The sequence below is a fragment of the Leptonychotes weddellii genome, chromosome 5, assembly GCF_054177405.1.
Source record: "Leptonychotes weddellii isolate Sample4059 chromosome 5, ASM5417740v2, whole genome shotgun sequence".
Classification (NCBI taxonomy): domain Eukaryota; kingdom Metazoa; phylum Chordata; class Mammalia; order Carnivora; family Phocidae; genus Leptonychotes; species Leptonychotes weddellii.
Genome location: NC_138373.1, coordinates 126,920,808 through 126,940,735, shown reverse-complemented (window position 1 = coordinate 126,940,735; position 19,928 = coordinate 126,920,808). Strand labels below are relative to the sequence as shown.

General features: G+C 34.4%; 1 protein-coding gene across 9 annotated transcripts in view; it reads right to left on the bottom strand.

The window, feature by feature from the left end:
• The window catches only part of METTL25 (methyltransferase like 25), a 155,026-nt gene that overhangs the window by 120,465 nt on the left and 14,633 nt on the right, over nucleotides 1-19,928 (bottom strand). For all 9 annotated transcript variants that reach the window (XM_081822158.1, XM_081822156.1, XM_081822160.1 and 6 more), the window contains exons 2-5: nucleotides 11,876-12,040; nucleotides 11,066-11,172; nucleotides 2,398-2,994; nucleotides 657-804 (exon numbers count right to left, since the gene is read on the bottom strand). In XM_081822158.1, coding sequence (XP_081678284.1) covers nucleotides 657-804; nucleotides 2,398-2,994; nucleotides 11,066-11,172; nucleotides 11,876-12,040 — 1,017 coding nt within the window. The remainder of the gene's footprint in view (nucleotides 1-656; nucleotides 805-2,397; nucleotides 2,995-11,065; nucleotides 11,173-11,875; nucleotides 12,041-19,928) is intronic.

The following is a 19,928-nucleotide window of genomic DNA, read 5'->3' as shown; positions in this document are numbered from 1 at the left end:
CTCATGGAGAGATAGAACATATAAAATGGATCAGACAGAGGAGTTTCAGGAGCCGCTCTGGATGAAGGGCTATGAGATGCTTCAAGTCCTACCAGAGTACTCTGTATTTTGTTCCTCAGGTACCTTCTCAGTCCAGGGAGTAGTTTGAATACTATTTTGATGCAACTGCACAGTTATGCAGATTTTTAAAATCAGAGTATGTTGACTCTTCAAAATACAGTAAGGAAGTTTGGTGGGGTTTTTTTTGAGAAATAGTAATACAGCTTACAAAACAGAGGCTTTAGAAATGAAAGCAAACTTTGCAACTATATATTCATCTCAAAATAATTTAGCTTTACTATTTAAGCAAATATATATCATACAAGTATTTTTAAACAGAAGTTCTCTAAAATGTGCCACATAAAATTTTTAAGTATTTGCAGTTTTTAGCATTCATTAAGACCATTTTATGAACAAAGAAACTATAATAAAATACATAAGGTGATAGCACATCAACTTGCATTTGATGTAACATTAAAATTACAAGAATATTTAGATCAGGTATTCTCTCAAATGTTAATTCAAAATGTTATTGTCAACAATAAGAAAAAAGGAGAGACAGAAAACAGTCGTTATGCTCAAATAAATATAATTAAGAGATATGGGAAACTTTGTACCTTTATGTGGTTTTTCAAACTCTTCAGATAAGAGGTGGTAGCAACAACCCACACTGCAAACTCCCTTGATTTCAGACTTGGAAGTAAATATTCGCAGAGTATTTGGAGCAAGATCACCGCAAGTATGTAGACCTACCATCAAACAATCCTTTGAAAATGAGAAGAAAAAATAAATTTTGGCAATTAGGAGGAAGCCTAAAAAAAATTTCAGGTGAAGATATTAAATGTTCATTGGAATATACAGAGCTTTTAAAAATGATCAAATTCTACCTAGAAAGTAGTATATGTTTTTTATTTTAAATTTCCTTTATAGGCAAAATGACTGTGATCTTTTATCACAACTAACATACTTTTGAATTGATTTTCTAATGTTTTTGGTTACTTATCCATTTGAATTTTCTCTGATCTCTTTTACAACTAATATTTGCTTAATAACTAGCCAAATTAAAGACTGGATAGTCAAATGAAGCACGTATTACTAGAACAAACTTGTGATTTGAGATACATTTACAGCTTCTAGTCAATATTTTTATTTACCTCTTCACAAACTGCCTACCGAAACTTATAAAATACTGCCGTACAGAATAAGTGGTGCTAAGTTGGCATTTCTACTCCAACACCAAAAAAGTATAGTTTATTCGTTACATCAAATATAGCAATATTAAATTCAATAAAAAAAATTTTTTAATGTACACACATACAGAATGGGCACATACATACATTCACAGATCTTAATCAATATACCAAGTTTGTTTTAACTCTTCAGTGTCTTAACTTCCTCATCTGTAAAATGAGGATAATAGTACCTATCTCAATGGGCTGTTGTAAAATTTAAGTAAGCTAATACTGGTAAATGACTTAGTACAACCTCTGGCACACAATAAAATTCAGTACATGTTTTCTATTCTTATCATCATCATCATGTTATTATAAATTCAAAATAATAGACATGTTAAGTTGTGAGTAAAGTATATTTTTATAACTATCTTCAGAACAAATGCAATTATTTTATTTAAGTTATTCTACTAAAAATGTTTTTTTACGCCATGTATTCTAGACCTTAAGCAAAGCTTAAGTCTAAACTTTATAAACAAAAAAAATGTACCTGTAAGTAGCTTTGACCTGATAGAACATTCAGTTGCTTCAACCGCCACTGTCTTCAAAGTTTTTGGAGGGTTGTGCAACTACTTTGTTTTCTCAATGACTAGGCAGTTTGGGTAGGTTTTATTTAGATGTTACAACATTGTAAGTAGAAGGGAATTTAGAGAGGGAGGGTCTATTACTAATTACAGGTAGAACAACAGAGGCATAAATCTCTCTCTTTAAACTTAGCTTAGCTCTCCCTAAAGATATTACAAGAAAATTTAATCTCATTCTTTACTATATTCATCATATACTATTAGTTAATAACATTATCAGGTGTCAGACAAAAATATGCAATCACTATTTTATCCTAATAGTAAAATATTTAAATATTGTATATGTATGTTATGGGGAGGGGAGGAAAGGTATTGGTTAATTTGGGTTATTAAACTGCTAATTCACTACAGAACTCAAGAAACATTCTTCTAGCTAATCTTATATTAGATTCTTATAATAGTTTGTATATAGCCTCTGATCATATTTCTTGGCCCTTTAGATTAATGTAATCAAAAAGATAAAGTTAAGTAAGCTACTATTAATATTTAATTCCATGTCTTAGAGCATTTTTATAAATTAAGGAATTCAAAAGTGAAATCACCTCCAGATCTTTAATAATATCATGTAGTTCTGAATCAGCAGTGATAAAAGATGTTAAAGGTGAATATATATTTGATTCATTTGACTTTGATGTCAGTTTTCTTCTCTCTTTATTTGCTTCAGACATTTTTCTCTTAGGTGTTTGGAATGAAGTAGGTTCTATGGCATTAATAGGCAAAAGGTCTATAAGAGCAAAGGCATTTTCAAAACACAAGTTTTCTTCTCGATGTGAATACACATGTAGGTTTTCCATTTGTGTTCTAATGTTAGAAATTAGAGAATCCGAAAAATCTGGCAAAAAACCTGAGGCAGACATCTTTTCTTGATTTGCAGGACTGTTGTTACATATTCCCTCAATATCTACTTTATACTTAATTTCATTCTGCACTTTCCTTTCTTTTGCCATTTTTAATGCCAGTCCATTGACATCTAATTTTGACCGAGTATGGTAGACTTTCCAATGTTTCTTCAATTTCCTGTTTCTCTCCTCAGCTCCATGAGTATTGGTATTTGATGAATCAATTCCATAAACTTTTAAGCCATACTTCAAGGACAAAAAAGAGCTTAGGTAGCCTTTTCCAGAACCCAGGTCAATTACCTAAAGTAAGAAAAACAGAATGAAATAAAGGATTTTAGTCAGATGAGAACAGAAAGCATTCTCAATATCTTTTTAAAAAGCAAGTAAAGAAATGGTTGTGTAATTTATACAACCTGTTATGTTTGTTTTTTAATTTTTGATTCCTACTAAAAACCAACCATTTTCATCATTTTTATTTGACATTTTAAAGGAGGTTCTAGACACTATAATAAGTCAAGGAATAGACGTAAAAGATATAAATATGGGAAATAAAACTGTCTTTCTTCATAGATGACATGATTGCATCTGTAGAAAATCTAAAGGAATATACAAAACTAACAACTAGCAAGTGAATTTAGCAATGTGTCAGGATACGGGATCATTAGAAATTCATAATGAACCAAAAGAACATATACAATATAGTAGCAAAGAACAATTAGAATATAAAATTTAAAACCAACTGAATTAAAATAGCAAAAAAATATAATATCTAGGAATAAATTTAGTGAAGGTTCTGCAAGGCCTATTCACTGAAAACTTTAAGCAGAGAAAAAATTTAAAAGATCTAAATAAAGATACACCATGTTCACGAAATGGCACAGACTTAAAATGAAGATGTCAATCCCCCAAAATGACTTGCAGATTCAACACAATCCTAATCAAAACCCCAGCAGGGTTTCTTAAAAAATTGACAACTAGATATTATAGTTTATATGAAAAGGCAGAGTACCTAGAATAACCAAAACAATTTTGAAAAAGAATAACGTTGGAACATTTATCCTGATTCAGGAATTAATATAAAACTACAGTAATCAAAAACAGCATAGTGCTTTAATCAAAACAGATAAATAAATCAACAGAAAAGAACAGCATACAGAAATAGACCCAAACTTATATAATCAACTGATTTTTGACAAAATAGCTAAGGTAATCCAATAGAGAAGATAATCTTTTCAACAAATGGTGCTAGTATAATGGATGTCTGTCCGGGGAAAAAAGTGAACTTTACCTATCACACAGCAAACACAAAACTTAATTAAAAGTGTATGGACACCGGGGAGGGTATGTGCTATGGTGAGTGCTGTGAATTGTGTAAGACTGATGAATCACAGACCTGTACCTCTGAAACAAATAATACATTATATGTTTAAAAGAAAAAAAAAAGAAGAAGATAGTAGGAAGGGAAAAACGGAGGGGGGGAAATCGGAGGGGGAGATGAACCATGAGAGACTATGGACTCTGACAAACAAACTGAGGGTTTTAGAGGGAAGGGGGGAAGGGGGTTGGGTTAGCCTGGTGATGGGTATTAAAGAGGGCACGTATTGAATGGAGCACTGGGTGTTATACGCAAACAATCATGGAACACTACATCAAAAACTAAGGATGTAATGTATGGTGACTAACATAACAATAAAATTATAAAAAAAAGTATATCACAAATCTAAATGTGATAGTAAAAACTATTAAATTTTGGAAGAAAGCATGAGAACCATTTTTGTGACACTGAGGGGGCAAAGATTCCTTATGCAGGACATAAAAAGTATTTGCTTTTACAAAAGAACTAACTGAAAAAACAGACTTCATTAAAATTAAAAATTTTGCTATTAAAAGTACATAGTTAAAAAAAGAAATATTTGCAAAACATATATCTGACCAATGGTTTGTATCCAGAATATACAAAGAACTCTTACAACTCAAAAATAAGACAAGCAAACAACTTAACAATTGGCAAAATATTTAAACGCACACTTCACAAAAGAAGATATACAAATGGGCAATATGAAAAGATGCCCGACATCACTAGTCATCAGGGAAATGCAAATTAAAATCATAATGAGATACACACAAATGTAAAGTGGTTCAGGCACTTTGAAAAACACTGGTAGCTTATCCTAAAGGTAAAACGTACACCTATTACATGACCTACAAATCCCAATTCAGGCTCTCTGCCAAAGATAAATGAAAACATGTTCACACAAAGTCTTATATGTGAATATTCATAGCAGCTAAAAAAAAATGGTAACATCGCAAATGTCCATCAACTTGTAAGTGGCAAAACAAATTGTAGTATATCTATACCATGTCCTAAAGAGAAACAGAGTAAATACAACATTGATGACTCTCAAAAGTTATGTGCTGAAGGAAACAATTCAAACACAAAAGTCCTCATCCTATTTGATTCCACCTATATGACGTTCTAGAAAATTCAAAACTACGGGTATTGTGTAAGACTGATGAATCACAGACCTGTACCCCAAAACAAATAATATATTATATGTTAATTAAAAATATATATATATAAAGGGCAAAAAAAAAAAGAAAATTCAAAACTACAAGCAGGTCAGGGGTGCCCAGCTAGTTCAGTTGGGAGAGCATATGCCTCTTGATCTCAGGGTCATGAGTTTGAGCCCCATGCTGGGGGAGGAGTTTACTTCAAAACAAAACAACAACTACAAGCAGGTCAGTAGTTACCTGAGAATGGAGAAAGAAATAGCTTGTGGAAGGGCATGAGGAAACTTTTTATGATGGCAAATATTTTTGATTATGGTGGTGGTTACACAACTGTACACACCAAGTTCATCAACATGTACACCTAGAATTGGTGAATATGTAAATTATACCTCAATAAAACTAAAAATAAGAAAATTAAATATTACCGAGATTGTTACTGTACTGCCATGTCATTTCATAAGAAATAAATAATTACAGGAATACTATCATAAGAAATCAGTATCTAATTTTATGTCTATCCTAAAATCAGTTAAACACTGATAAGTATGAGCCACTCCAGGAAACATTCTTTTTTTTTTTTTTTTTTTAAAGATTTTATTTATTTATTTGACAGAGAGATAGAGAGCACAAGTAGGCAGAGAGGCAGGCAAAGGGGGAGGGAGAAGCAGGCTCTCCGCCGAGCAGGGAGCCCAATGTGGGACTCGATCCCAGGACCCTGGGATCATGACCTGAGCCGAAGGCAGACGCTTAACCGACTGAGCCACCCAGGTGCCCCCAGGAAACATTCTTATATCTGAAGTAATTCCATTAATTAAATCCTCAAAAATTTTAGGGTCTTGCAATTCAGGCAGTTCATAGGTAAGACTCCAATAAATAATTCCCATAAATAAGCTTACAAAGAACTCCCTCTGCCCTTTTTTATGTTCATCTCTGGGCTAGGTATTATGAGAAATACAGAAGCATTATATATCTTGATTTTAAGGAATTACAATCTAACTGAAGATACCATACCTATACTCATGAATACAAGGGCTATACAGTAGAAACTCTTAGTCAGTTCTCTCCTATCTGAAACTCCAGAGAAAGCAAAGCTCTCTATTCCTTTCCTTCTATGAAACACACTTACTGATGCTGATGACAACCTTAAAGTTAGCAACCAGTGGGTTGCTTACAAGCATCAGTACATTTGTTCCTATCAGTGTAAATGTTTTCTTACCAAGAGGCAATTGAGTTTGTTCCTCTATCTGTTTATGGCAATTCCACTTGTGAGTCAAGAATATCCTGGCTGCAAGTAACAGAACATCAAGTTTTGAACAATGAAGAAAATCCACCCCACTTAAGAAATCTGGCAGTACAGTGGCTGAACCATTCAAAGGCTCAACCACAAACAGCCTTGGGGGCATCTTATTTGTAATTTCTCTGGTTGTGAGATGGCTGTAGAAACTCTAAGAATCATGTCTTCACAGTATTATATCTAAAACCTTTTCAGTAATGGGCGAATTCTCCTAGGAAATCTATCAGTTGACTTACACTCCTATTTTATTGATCCAAGTTGACTTTTATCCCCTCTCCAGATTTGTCTAATTTAGTAGCATATGTGGTATCAGCAACACAATGAAAACATCTATGCAATTAAGTAACATAAGCCATACAACATTTTGCCTTCAAACTATCTGATCTGAAGAGCAAAATCTCCACCATCCTGATCTCCTATTATCCTTTACTCACAGCAGTCTTTTCCTTCCTGATCATTTTATGGGTTTGAGAATAAAGGATTTTCCAGTCCAATGCCTGGTGGGAGGTATCTTCCTAGTCTCCTAATTCTGTTTAGGAGACTTTCCCACAGAAACATTGTTACACAGAGTGGGGACATTTCTTAACACTATTAGTACAGTAATACACTTCATATAGAAGAGTTACATATTGGGCGCCTGGGTGGCTCAGTTAGTTAAACGACTGCCTTCGGCTCAGGTCATGATCCTGGGGTCCTGGGATCAAGCCCTGCATCAGGCTCCCTGCTCAGCCGGAAGGCTGCTTCTCCCTCTCCCACTCCCTCTACTTGTGTTCCCCCTCACGCTCTATTAAATAAATAAATAAAATCTTAAAAAAAAAAAAAGTTACATATTTTTTTGAGTCTGCCGTTTTTAATAAAAATTGTATTTAAGATATACAACATGATGTTTTGATATACATAGTGAAATGACTACTACAGGCAAGCTAATTAACATAGCCATCCCTTCACACAGTTACATCTTTTTTGTTTTGTTTTTAAATAAGGAGGTTCATAGTATCTTTTTTTATTAGTTGCAGAGATAGAATTTAGTGATTCATCAGTTGCATATAACACCCAGTGCTCATGACATTAAGTGCCCTCCTTACTGCCCATCTCCCAATTATCCCTCCCCCTCCCTCCAGCAACCCTCAGTTTGTTTCCTTGAGTTCAGCATCTAGAAGAGCTATATTTTGTTATCTGACCTAGAGATCTAATTACCATTCTAGGCTAATGACTTTCAAATTTGTAATTCTAGTATGAAATTCTCCCATGAACTTTATACTCATATAACCAACAGTCTACTAAACATTTATACTTCAATATCTAATAAGAATCCCAAATTTAATGTGTTCAAAACTACGTTCTTGATATTCTCTGTAAAACCTGCTTTTCCCATAATATTCTCCATCATAGTTAATGGTATCTCCATACTTATCTCCAGGTGGAAATTACGACTCCTTTCTTTCTCTCATACCCTATGTGTGAAATGTGAGCAAATCCATAATCTTAGCAACTGCACCCTAAGCCTGCCTTACTGCAACAACCTCCTCAATAGTCTCTCTGCTCCTTTCCCTCAAGTCTATACTCAGGAGAACAAAACAAAGTCTGATCATACCACTCCTCTTAGCAAAATCTCTCTTCAACTCTTTAACCTTATCTCTTCCTTACTAACCTCTTTTGTTATTGGGATTTATGCCTTAACTCTGAAAACTCTTCACATGCTCAGGTAGGAGCCAATTTCTGAAAAGAACCAGCTTGAATGTCTACAAAGACTATGGTTAAAAAAGGCAAAGACAGTGAAAATATCTGCTTTGTAACAGTTCTCAACACAGCAACCAGAGTGATCCAGTGTGTCCAACGGTTTCTCATCTCTTTCAGGATAAAAGCCCAAAATATCACAATGACCTCTAACACTCTACAACTTTATGACCTGCCTTCTACCACTCCAACCACAGCTCCTACTGCTTTGCCCTTGCTCTCTCCAATGGAGCTGATCCGGCTTTCAGGCTGTTTCAAGAACACACCAGACATACTCCTACTCTAGGTCCACTGAGCATGTTATCCGTTCTATCTGAAAAGTTTTTTGTCCAGATATTCTAATGGGTAACTCTCTTACCTCCTGAAGGAGGCCTTAATTCAAATGAGTTTAAAACGAGTTCTTAGTTGTTCCTCCCTTTCTTAGCAACAGCTTTAATCTCCCATCTCTGAATTAGCTACTTCCTTTGCTTTTTATTTTTTCTCTTTAAAGTATACCAACACACACCAAAAAATATACGTATAATCACTTTATGATCTATCTTTCCCCATTAGAATATAAATGCCATGGGGCAAAGATATCATTAGTTTTGTTCATTACTGCATCCTCAGTATCTGTAATAGTGTGTGACACATGGTAGGAGCTAATGAAGTATCTGTTAAATGGATGCATGCATGCAGGTATGAATGAATGAACATATTTTGGAAATAAAAATTAAGAAGCCTTGGTAATGTGCGTGAGAGAGGCAAAGGTTTTTGGCATGTAGGGAGCAATGTAGCTGGGACAAAAATGAATTCTGTTTTGTTTTCTTCTCTGGTGTCTATGGTCACTAGTAAAGTTAGGTATTTCAGAATCTGGGTTTCCATCTAGCCCCATGAAATCTGTGCTTACTAAATCTGCATTTTAAAAGTAAAAGTTGTACACATATAATAGACCTTAAACTTTACTATTGTGAGATTCAAATACTGCTATAAAGTGATTTCAAGAGAATGACTTTAAGTCTTTAATTTAGGTTATTTCATTCCCTAAGAACAAGCCTCAGTGCTATAATCAAGTCCCCCGAAAGCAGGTCTAACATGATACCTTAAAGTATTTCAAAATTTCTCTGCACTTTAGAAATAAAATAATCTGCTGTGTGAATTTAAAGTTATTTATTACTTAATGTTTCATATAAATAAAGAATAAATGTAGTCTAAATGTAAAGTTATGAAGCACAATAATAAATAGCACTTATCTTAGTTTGGGTTATCACAGAGCACATTCTACAGCAAAGATTTAAGTATAAGCAAATTATTTGGGAGGGAAGTAGAAAACTGAAAAGGAGAAAGGAAGGCAGCCCAATAAAATCTGTGCTATTAAGAAAGATACCACTTGGGAGCTAGTGTACAACACATACCTCAGAATCATCCTACCTGAAATGGCTACATCAACTTTCATCAATCATTAATTCAAGGCTGTTCAAAGGGAAGAATTAATTCCCAGAACCTATATACAAGTAGTACTTTACTTTGGCAGCCAGAGAAAACCCACAGGGGAAAATGCAGATATTGCCAGGTAGAAGACAGGCTGGCACACCATGAAATGTCCGAGAATATTTGGGTTAGGCATCCAATAGTATCTGCTATAACAGTGAACCTACCAGCCATCCTACGAATGAAAATGTATTTCCACTGCACATAACTATGTTTTCCTTCCATATCTCATCTCACTGCTTCCTAGGCCAGAAGTAACAACTATTCTCAAATTATGATTCCCTTGCTTCTTTAATAGCTGTTTTGCATGCATTTTTTGCATTAAGAATATACCATTATTTTGCTTAAAAGCTTTAAAAAAATGGTACCATAAAATATGTAGTCTTCTGTACACTTTAATTTTCCACTCAATTTTATGTTTCTAATATCCATCCATGTAATATGTATGGCAGTAGTTTATTACTGTATAATTGCCCCTTTTACTCCAGCTGAGTATCACTGCCATGGTAAGCCTGTTACTGATCCATGTAGGTACCACTAGGTATGATACGTTAAATAAAAGGTTGAAAATTGCTGCCTTAGCTCTTCCCTCTAGCCCCTAACCTAGAGATCTACGCTGCCATAAGTGGCTCTGCATGCCCAGTCCAAGCTGTGACAGTTTTCTAATCATCCTCAAACTCTCCACAAGTCTGGAAGAGTCCATGAAAAAGATTCTAATGCCTAACAGAAACTGAAGGAGGGAAGATCCTCCACTACCCCCATAGATGTTCTTGTAGAGATAAGAAATATAATTTACTATTTTTACAAGCCAGGGATAAGAAAAATAACTCACTATTTTTATAGGTCAATACAGGCAATCTCTGATTTTATTTTAACATCTGTTTTCAGACAATACTGCTTCACAAAAGCTACTTTTCACAACAGGAATGCACTGTGATTCTGACACTGTGAAAGAATCCAAGTCCTAAAACATAGTTTCTTTGTGTTACTATAATGAGGCAGGTACCCCAGACCATAGCTTGGAAACCCAGGTTCTGAGAACACCCAGTGGCAAACAATTATGCAGAATGTCATTATCATAATGCTGCCTCAAGTTGGAAATTTATTAAAGATAATTTAAAAGAGTGAAATCTGTGGCAAAACATGAATAGTCATATCTTATTTTTAGTATAAATTTGTTATAATCATAGTGTACTGGGAAATGAGAGGACATATTTAAAGTGTCTGACAAAACTAACATCAGCTATTATTTAATGACATTCAAAGGCTAGACAGTGATCATAGATAAGAACGTAAATGTATAACAAAAAAAAAAAGGCACTAATTTTAACACTTGAAAATACAAGGAAATTCTCTTACCTGCTTTATTCCATAGTAATCAGCAATACTGCTGATCAGCTCTGACATAGCCTGAACTTCATGAGATTTTTTCAAATTCATAAATTCATCTGGTTTCACATTTTCACCTGAACAAAAATAAAACAAAATTAAAATACTGCTATTAAAGAAACAAAATGCAACAAAAAATCATCAGTTAATGTTCATGTTTTCTATAATTACATATGAAAATAATAAAGAGATTTCATTGTGCCTGCATGATAGATCTCTATTAGTTTAGCTGCTATGAATCAAAATTTGAATTAACAACATAAATAAGAAGACCCACAGAACATTATTTAAAAAAAAAAAAAAAAGTTCCTTGACAGGCACCTGGGTGGCTCACTTGGTTAAGCGTCTGCCTTCGGCTCAAGTCATGATTCTGGAATCTTGGGATTGAGCCCCACATCGGGCTCCCTGCTCAGCAGGAAGCCTGCTTCTCCTTCTCCCTGCCCCCGGCTCGTGCTCTCTCTTGCTTTCTCTCTCTCTCAAATAAATAAAATCTTAAAATTAAAAAAATTAAAATGTTACTTGATACAAAAAAAACAATTATAAAGGAAAAGACTGATAACTGGACTAAAGTGTAGGGAAAAAATGTGGAGATCTGTAACTAAGTTGTTCTGTATAACATGATGCATAAGAAAACCTACTCATCTAAGTATAAGCCAATCTATCAGTGCTCATGATAGAAGAGCACTGATGGAACAATAAATTAAGAACATGTTAGAATATATGAACATATATGAGCATTATGTTGCTTCTAATACTAAAAAAACATACATACACACTTACCAGTTCTCTGTTTTTTATTTCCTCGAAGGGCTGTAAGCAACTGTTCAAAAGGAGTACATATTCCCAAATTTGGTACAGAATAAGATCTCACAGCCAGAGCAAAGGCCTCCACACTCACCAGCTTCTGGGAAGTCTCACAAAATATTTTGGGAAAATTGGTAATACCTAAAAAGACCAGGATAAAAAGAAATGTTAGCAATATCTAATTAATGCTAATTTGTGTGAGATTTAAAAAATAAATGAAAAACACTGGATCTTTACAAAAAATTATAATATTTCCATTTCAGTGTGAATTTTGACAATATCTCTAATGGTTCCATTGTTTTGTTATTTCAGCTATTAGCTATCTGTAGCAACCAGTTTTCTCTTAATAGTGTACACAATTATATATTTAAATTCTAAATTAAAATTTGGCCTTTTTTTCCTTCCAAAAGCTAAAAAAAAAAGCAGCAGCAGCAGCAGCAAAATAAAAGTTTAAAATCCTGCTACACTGTAATGTGGTCATTAAATTTATGAATGGTCCTGGCTGACCTACAACTGGGAATTTAAAGGCAATCAGTGTGCACTACACTGTTATTCCCTGTGCAGACTGCATGTGGAACAACGGCAATGTCCCCAGTGGTATAAATGTTACTGTAAAAGAGTCCCTGCACCATTTGGACCATAAAGAATTGTGTGTGTGTGTGTGTGTGTGTGTGTGTGTGTGTATGCATGTTCAAAGCACTGTCAATATGAGTTTTAAAAGTTGTCATGTTAAAATCAAGTGAAAACAGTTCATTCCCTTTCCCTGATCAGTTTTAAGCCATATATTCTGTAAGTTTACTATAAGGACTATTGATGATTTCCAAATGCTCACTCATTAAGAAGAGTATGGTCAATTGTCATACCACAAACATCCGCTACCTCTCTTTGTGTGAGGATCACGTATCCTGTTGAACTCTGGTGTGGACACATCTCACCAAAGTGAACTATGCCATTTTCAGACAGAAGTTTTAAGAGAACTGGAGGATTCACCATGCTTTTTTTCCCCAGAACTGTAATCACTGAAGCATGTGTCAAGATGGAACCAGAGTCCTTGAGTGACTATGACATGGCCATCACTGCTGCCAACCACTGTAGGCTGCAACATACAGGAGAAGTAAACTTCGTTCTTTTTAGTCACTGAGTTTTTAGGTTTATTACTGCAGCATAATCTTGCCTATTCTAATGAAACAGATAGAAACACATATGCACACTGATAGAGTTGCCTTTTTTTTGCTCAATTTCAGTTTTTTATGGCCATTTTTATATATTTAATTTATTTGAGACGCTTACAAAAAGGGCATTCCAATGTGTCTGTAGTGATTTAAATAAACTCTTTGAATAGATCAGTCTAATTAAGTTCATTCATTGAAAATTACTTTTAATAATTTAAAAAAACCCATACATCCGGTGTTTAAATGAAATATTTAAAATGTTCACCTTACGGAAGAATGGTACAATCCAGGAAACAACTTTGGTTCTACCACAGAAACCAAACTATACACTATGAAGTCTATACTAACATAGCTGACCCTCCACAGTTACTTACAAAATTATAAAAATTCATTTTTTTTAAGATTTTATTTATTTGACAGACAGAGCACAGCAGAGGGAGAGAGAGGGAGAAGCAGGCTCCCTGCTGAGCAAGGAGCCCGATGTGGGACTCGATCCCAGGACCCTGGGATCATGACCCAGGCCGAAGGCAGCCGCTTAACCGACTGAGCCACCCAGGCGTCCCTATAAAATTAATTTAAACACAAAGAATAATTCCTAAATTCTTTAAGGAAATTTTCTAGCAAAAATTAAAAGAAGAAAACTGATGAAGGCTTGCAGAATTCTAAATAAGAACTACATGTTTAAGACAGTATCTTTTTAAAGCTAATATCTATTAAGTTGTTGGTGGTAATGTTTACCATGTTAATTAATAAAAATAAAATTGGCAGAGACCTGTAACTTCCATTTCTGAATCAACTAATTAGAAATTTAAGCTCCAAAATCACTACAGTAAATTTATTTAAGATATATTTTGTGTATTATAAAGTTCTTTGGATATTTTACAAACTGAATTTACTAACGCAGACAAAAGTAATAAAACCCACATCAAAATATTTAGGCATGATACAGAGGGGAAAACTCAGTCAACTATTAAGTGAGACTCTCAAGTTTAAGGGCAGTCTCAACATCCCCAAGTTCCAGGGCAGCAATTTCTTTGAGTGTGATAGAATAAGAGTATTAAATCTCAAAGTGCAGAGAGACTATTACAGTAGTCAGTTATTGGACAATGTTGCCAACAGAAAGAAATGTGATGTTTCTGTTGGAAAAGTGAAGGTTCAAATCAACTTAACTATCCTACTGAAAATACTTGAAAAAATCCAAATCCAACCTGATCTAAATGTTGTTAATTTGCTTTTAAATACAGGCTTCACAGAAATTTCAGAAATCTGGAGATCTAAATTACAAAGTGTTATCTTTTCAACAATGCTTGCTTTTTTAAAAAAGGAGAGTGTTCTGATTCAGTCCATTAGTTTATGTCATTTAGGGCTATACGAGTTTATTTAGATAGTCTAGGACCTCTGAAAAAATCTTTCTGAACTACAGAAATATAGCTTCTGTACTTTCTTTGTTTTCAAGTGATCCAGCCTGTAACTTCCACTAGCAATTTTTGAACATTCAGAAAGAGGGGAGAGAGAGAGAGAGGCGCGTCATGTTATCTTTACTTCCACCTCTGAAATCGTATGTAAGAAAAGTTATGTGGCAATGGTAAGAGTGTATGTAGTCCTCACAGTGCTTCTCTAGGAACTTGTAGAAGGAGTTTGGGTTCGGCAACTGGCAAAACAGGAACCACAGTGTTAACCAATATTTACTTAATTATTAATTAGCTGGATTTTTTTATACAGGGAAAGCTTTGTTTTTAAAACTTGTTGCCACTACACCGCCATATTAAGTGGCTTGATTATTTTGTAAATATCTCCCCCTACTGGAAGTACCTGTTCTGCTTGATTGCATGCTTTGTCTTTACGTACTCTTAGTTTTTGTACACCCTTGATCACGATCTCATAGAGGTTTCTTGTAATATGGGTTGATTGGGCATGAGAGCAAGAGGAGCAAAGAGGCAACGGAGAAGCTATTTTCTGTAAATATGAGATCAGGATATCTCTAGGTACCTTTTTTTTTTTTGAAAACAGCAGAGATCAATATACAAGGAAAGACAGAAAAGTTAGATACACATATTAATTATGAAAATCTCAAGGTAGAGAAATGAATAATAACACTTCAAAACTAAAAATAAAATAGAAAAAATCAACCAATATATTTACATTTTTAAAAGTTTCAAAAATAAATGTCTGTTGTTTTATTTGAATGTTATCTAGCACTTTAAGGAAGACAGAGTACTGCTAGGATTCATAACTCATTGAAATTATAACTCAATGAAATTATAACTAACATTTATTGTGCATATGCTATGTGCCAGGAACCGCACTCAACAGTTTACATTTAATGGAACAGTCTTAGGAGGTGATTACATAGTGCTCTTATCCCCATTTCCAGAGGAAGAAATCGAAACTTAGAGGCTACACGTTAGCCATGTTTGCACAGACTCCAGATGGGTGAACCAAGGCAGTGTTCAGCCTTTGCCTGTAATTCCCAAATTTGATTATTAGCATGCCACAGCAGTAAGCTCAGTGGGCAAGAAATGAAAACAGGAAAGACAGGACTTAAAACCGCTAGGCAAGTGTATGACTGTCAGGATCAGGTCTAGCAAGAATTCCCTCTAGCACAGATCCATACCATGGTAATATCTTAAGATGGTTCATATTACTTTGTTCATGTTCTTAATTCTTTCACTTTATTTCCCTCAACACCTCCCGCTCTACCAGAAGTGATTTTAAGGTTTCAAGAAATTTAAAAAGTAATTTTTACACACAGAACAACTGATGTCTCTGAAAAAGAAATAAAAAGGCTTTATAATGAGATTTTGTTGTAGTATCTACTTCTATAAGTACAGCAACCCAACTGCTTCATGCCCAGTTTTAAAGCAACAATACCTTCATATGGCAGGCACTCAGTTAGTAAGAGAGGAATGGATGAATGAAAGCAGTTCTTTAATATACTCACTACTGCAGCCTCACCAGCTATACTAGGAGAAACAAATTCTAAGATTCTGTGGTGGTAGTGATCCCTGAGGCCAGCTGGAGGACTTCCATAGCACTGCTGAGCCTGTTAGAATGAAACCTCATCTCAGCCAATCATAAGGTGAGACAAGAGCGATTTAGAACATTTAGAATATGATACAAGATAAAATATAATTATGTGCTAAATTTTGAGGTTTAACCGTGTTACAGGAGTTAGGACAAAGGTCACTATTGCTATCACACAGCCTAGAACTGTCCCATGGCCCAGAATTTCAAGAAAAATCAATAGCGCCCTCTTAATAATAATCTTCAAAGGACATGGAAATGTATTATATTCACTTCTACATGAATATCCTACAGATGCCTCTAATTCAAAAGGTTCAAAATTGAAATGCACATTCTCATGCTCTCCAAACCTTTCCTTTCTCCTACTTCCTATCTTGTTTAATAATGTCCTTGCTCACTCAGTGCTGAAGTTAAGTCTTTACATTATCTTAAATGCTCCCTGTGCCCTCTGTCCACATATCCAGCCACCCATCTATCTTAATGTAAAAATGTCTTTCGTTGTGGAGCTAACCACCCTCCTTCCCTGTGCCCCACTATCACTACCAGAGTTCAAACTCCATTAACTCTCACCAGTGCTACTGCAATAGCTTCACAGGTGATTTTTTTTCTTACCAATAAAACTCCCATAAGCACAATAAGTGCTCATAAGTGTTGGCTGAGTTGAATTGAACATGTTTTCTAAAACAGAAATTTCCTTGTTTTCAATGCAAATTTAATTGAACATTTTAAGGCTGGGACTTCCACAATGAATGACTTAGGCTTTAATCTTTTATACTTTTTTAGTAGACTTCAACCAAAAGGTAAAGTCTATCTTGTTGAACTTGAAAATTATAGATGGGATGCATTAAATTTTATGAATGTTTGAATATCTCTATAATCCTATCACTTATGTAAGGAAGAAAATAATATATATACTGCTACTTTTTTAAAATTAATTTCTATCATCCAATTACATACTAGGAAACTTTTTGCCTATGCTACTTCAGAGTAATTTCAGGTTGCACATGAAATGAAACAATATGTCATTTCAACATGTAAACCATGCTCTTAGAAAGAATAAAGTAAAATTAACAAAGAATCAACATGCATGTTCTTACTGTGCCAATATTCACATCATATTGTATGTATAAAGTATACGTAACCATTTCAAAAGCATTTTCACATTTAATTACTTATAAAAATAAAAATAAAATTAAATATAGAAAGAGGAAAATCTAACTACATATTTTAACTGTAGCAGACCATTTTCATAGTTTAATTTGAAGGAAAAGAAAAGTATCATACAAAGAAACAGCACTTTAGAAATTGATTTGGTAAATAAAAAGTAAACCTGATTAAAAGATAAATAATTCTAAGATGCTTCCTATGTGCAAGGTAATAAATGAACCTGAATAAAGCTAATTTGAGATTCATTTATGGGATATGTGTCTTAACCATTTACAAAGCACACGGACACTAAGTGTTCAATGAGGATTCCAGGGGGCCCAGAAATTCCCAGGTAGAAGTCTGCTGAGGTCACACAAGGGATGCGCTTCCTCAGGCCTCCATGCTTGTTTTTAACTCAGTCTGAGACCATCTATTCTCAGGTATTTTCATGGCTCACTCTCACTTCCTTTAGGTCTCTGCTCAAATGTCACTACTTCAGGGAAAATTTCTCCAATTCTGTTTAAAACTGCAACCCCATTCATCCCTTACCCTCTCTGATCTCTTAATTTTCTTTCACAGTACTTATCACCATCTGACATAGCAAGTAAGATCCAAGAGGACAAGGATTTTTATTCATTACTGATTCCTCAGAACCTAGACTAACACCTGCTACTTAGTAAGTACCCGATGAGTAAATGAGTACTTGAATGGGCAAGAACTAGCTTTGAATTGTGGTTCTCAGACTGTCTATCCCTGTGTAGCCATGAATAATTTATTTATCTGCTCTAAGACTTGATTTATCTATAAAATAGGAGGAAAGTACATATTTTATAATGTTAAAGAATACAGACACACACATATACATGAATATGTACACAAGTATTTAATGTAAGTACACACAGATGTGCACACGTGCATGCATACACACACACACATACATATCATCTTAATACAGAGCTTAGAACATAGTAGGCAACCCTCAAACCTTGAGTCCAAACTAAGTAACCGTGTATACTTAGGGCTTTGTCGGAATAGAAGGTTGAAAACACTCAATTATTTAGGCCCAGAATACCATATAGGCTACTATGGAAGAACCCAAAAGAAAGATCAATACATGTACCCAGTTCCTAAATGAACCTGCTGGGAGAAAGGAGGTTTAGGGTCTGGTACTTGGGTGTAAGACCTCCATCATTAAAATGAAGGCACAACTAGGGACAGGTGAGCTGTAACTTGAGACACGACATAGAAGTCCAAGAGCCAAACCTGGGTTCTACATTCTAGGTAGGATGACAGCAAGAATTACTCAATGTTGGGAGCCCAATGGTTAACACTAGGCACACTATCATAGGATCAGCTTTAAAGTATAGGAGAGAATTTTAATACTAATGATATTTCTCACAGGATTTAATATGAAATTTAATAGATAGGTTACAAGCTTGACTATGCCTTAAAGACCTGATGTCGAGTCTCAAGTTTTACTGTTTTAATTTTCTACTATCAAAAGTCTCCATTTTCAGAAAATAACCAAAACCAAGAGATAGAGTACTAGAAATCCAACAACTTCAAACCCCATTTAAAACAGAAGCATTTAAGAGTAATTAAAGTATTTGTAAATTTTAAATTAAAAAAAATCAATAAATTTTAAATTTAATAAATCAAGTATGATTTTTATTACCAAAATACAAAATTAATTCCAGATTGCAAAACTTTAAAAACTGATGTTATAATTGTAAAGGATACCTTAAAAATCAACCATAAGTGCTGTGAAATCCATCTGTTCTTCTCTTGTTCCTACCACAGACATCTCATTTCCTGTTTTGACTGTCACTCCTAAACACCTCTATTGGTTCTACCACCCACAGTGCCTCAACCACGCCAGTATCGTACTAACATTACCACTGATCTCTTACAGAGAAGACGGTATTTTTTTTCTATACATTGACTTGGACCTAGATTTCCAAGCCTTCAAAAACAGACTTTTCAGTTTATTTATTGTTTGGGGCAGGACACAAAGAACTTTTCTCCCAGGTAAAATGTAATTGTAAGCATAATTAATTACTAATAGGGCATTCTGAGAGAGTAAAATTAAGTCACAACTCTGTCTTAAAATTGTACTTTTTCTCATTATGCATTTCATTAACTTCAGCTTTCATATGCTATTGTTAGCTAAACTCTATTACTTACATTTCAACATTAATACAAAATAGATGTGTCTATTCTACTCTTAACTGAATTTAGTTATAATCATTTGCCAAGTAGAAGGAACATGCAAAAGGAATTTGCATTAAATATACACTTTTGTCTATCTAGTTCCTACCACACTTCCGGCAGATCTTATTCTTTAATTTTTGTAATGGTGCATATAATTAATAAAATCTAATTTTATTCTTTAGGGGTCATTATTCAAGGTGGCTACGAACAGTATAAAGAAATAAAATGCCAACCTAAACTTTAAAATTGCCATTTTGGTTTCAATAATTAAGAGGGAAGAACTGAGATTCAGTAACTGTCATGGGTGTTGCCTAGAGATAAGGGTCTGATAATCTATAGCTGCATCTGAAATGCAGCTTCCCCTAACAAAAGGAGGGACTGTTTTCAGCACTTGATACTATCCACAATAGCTAAATTATGGAAACAGCCCAAGTGTCCACTGACCAACAAATAGACAAAGAAGATGTGGTGTATAA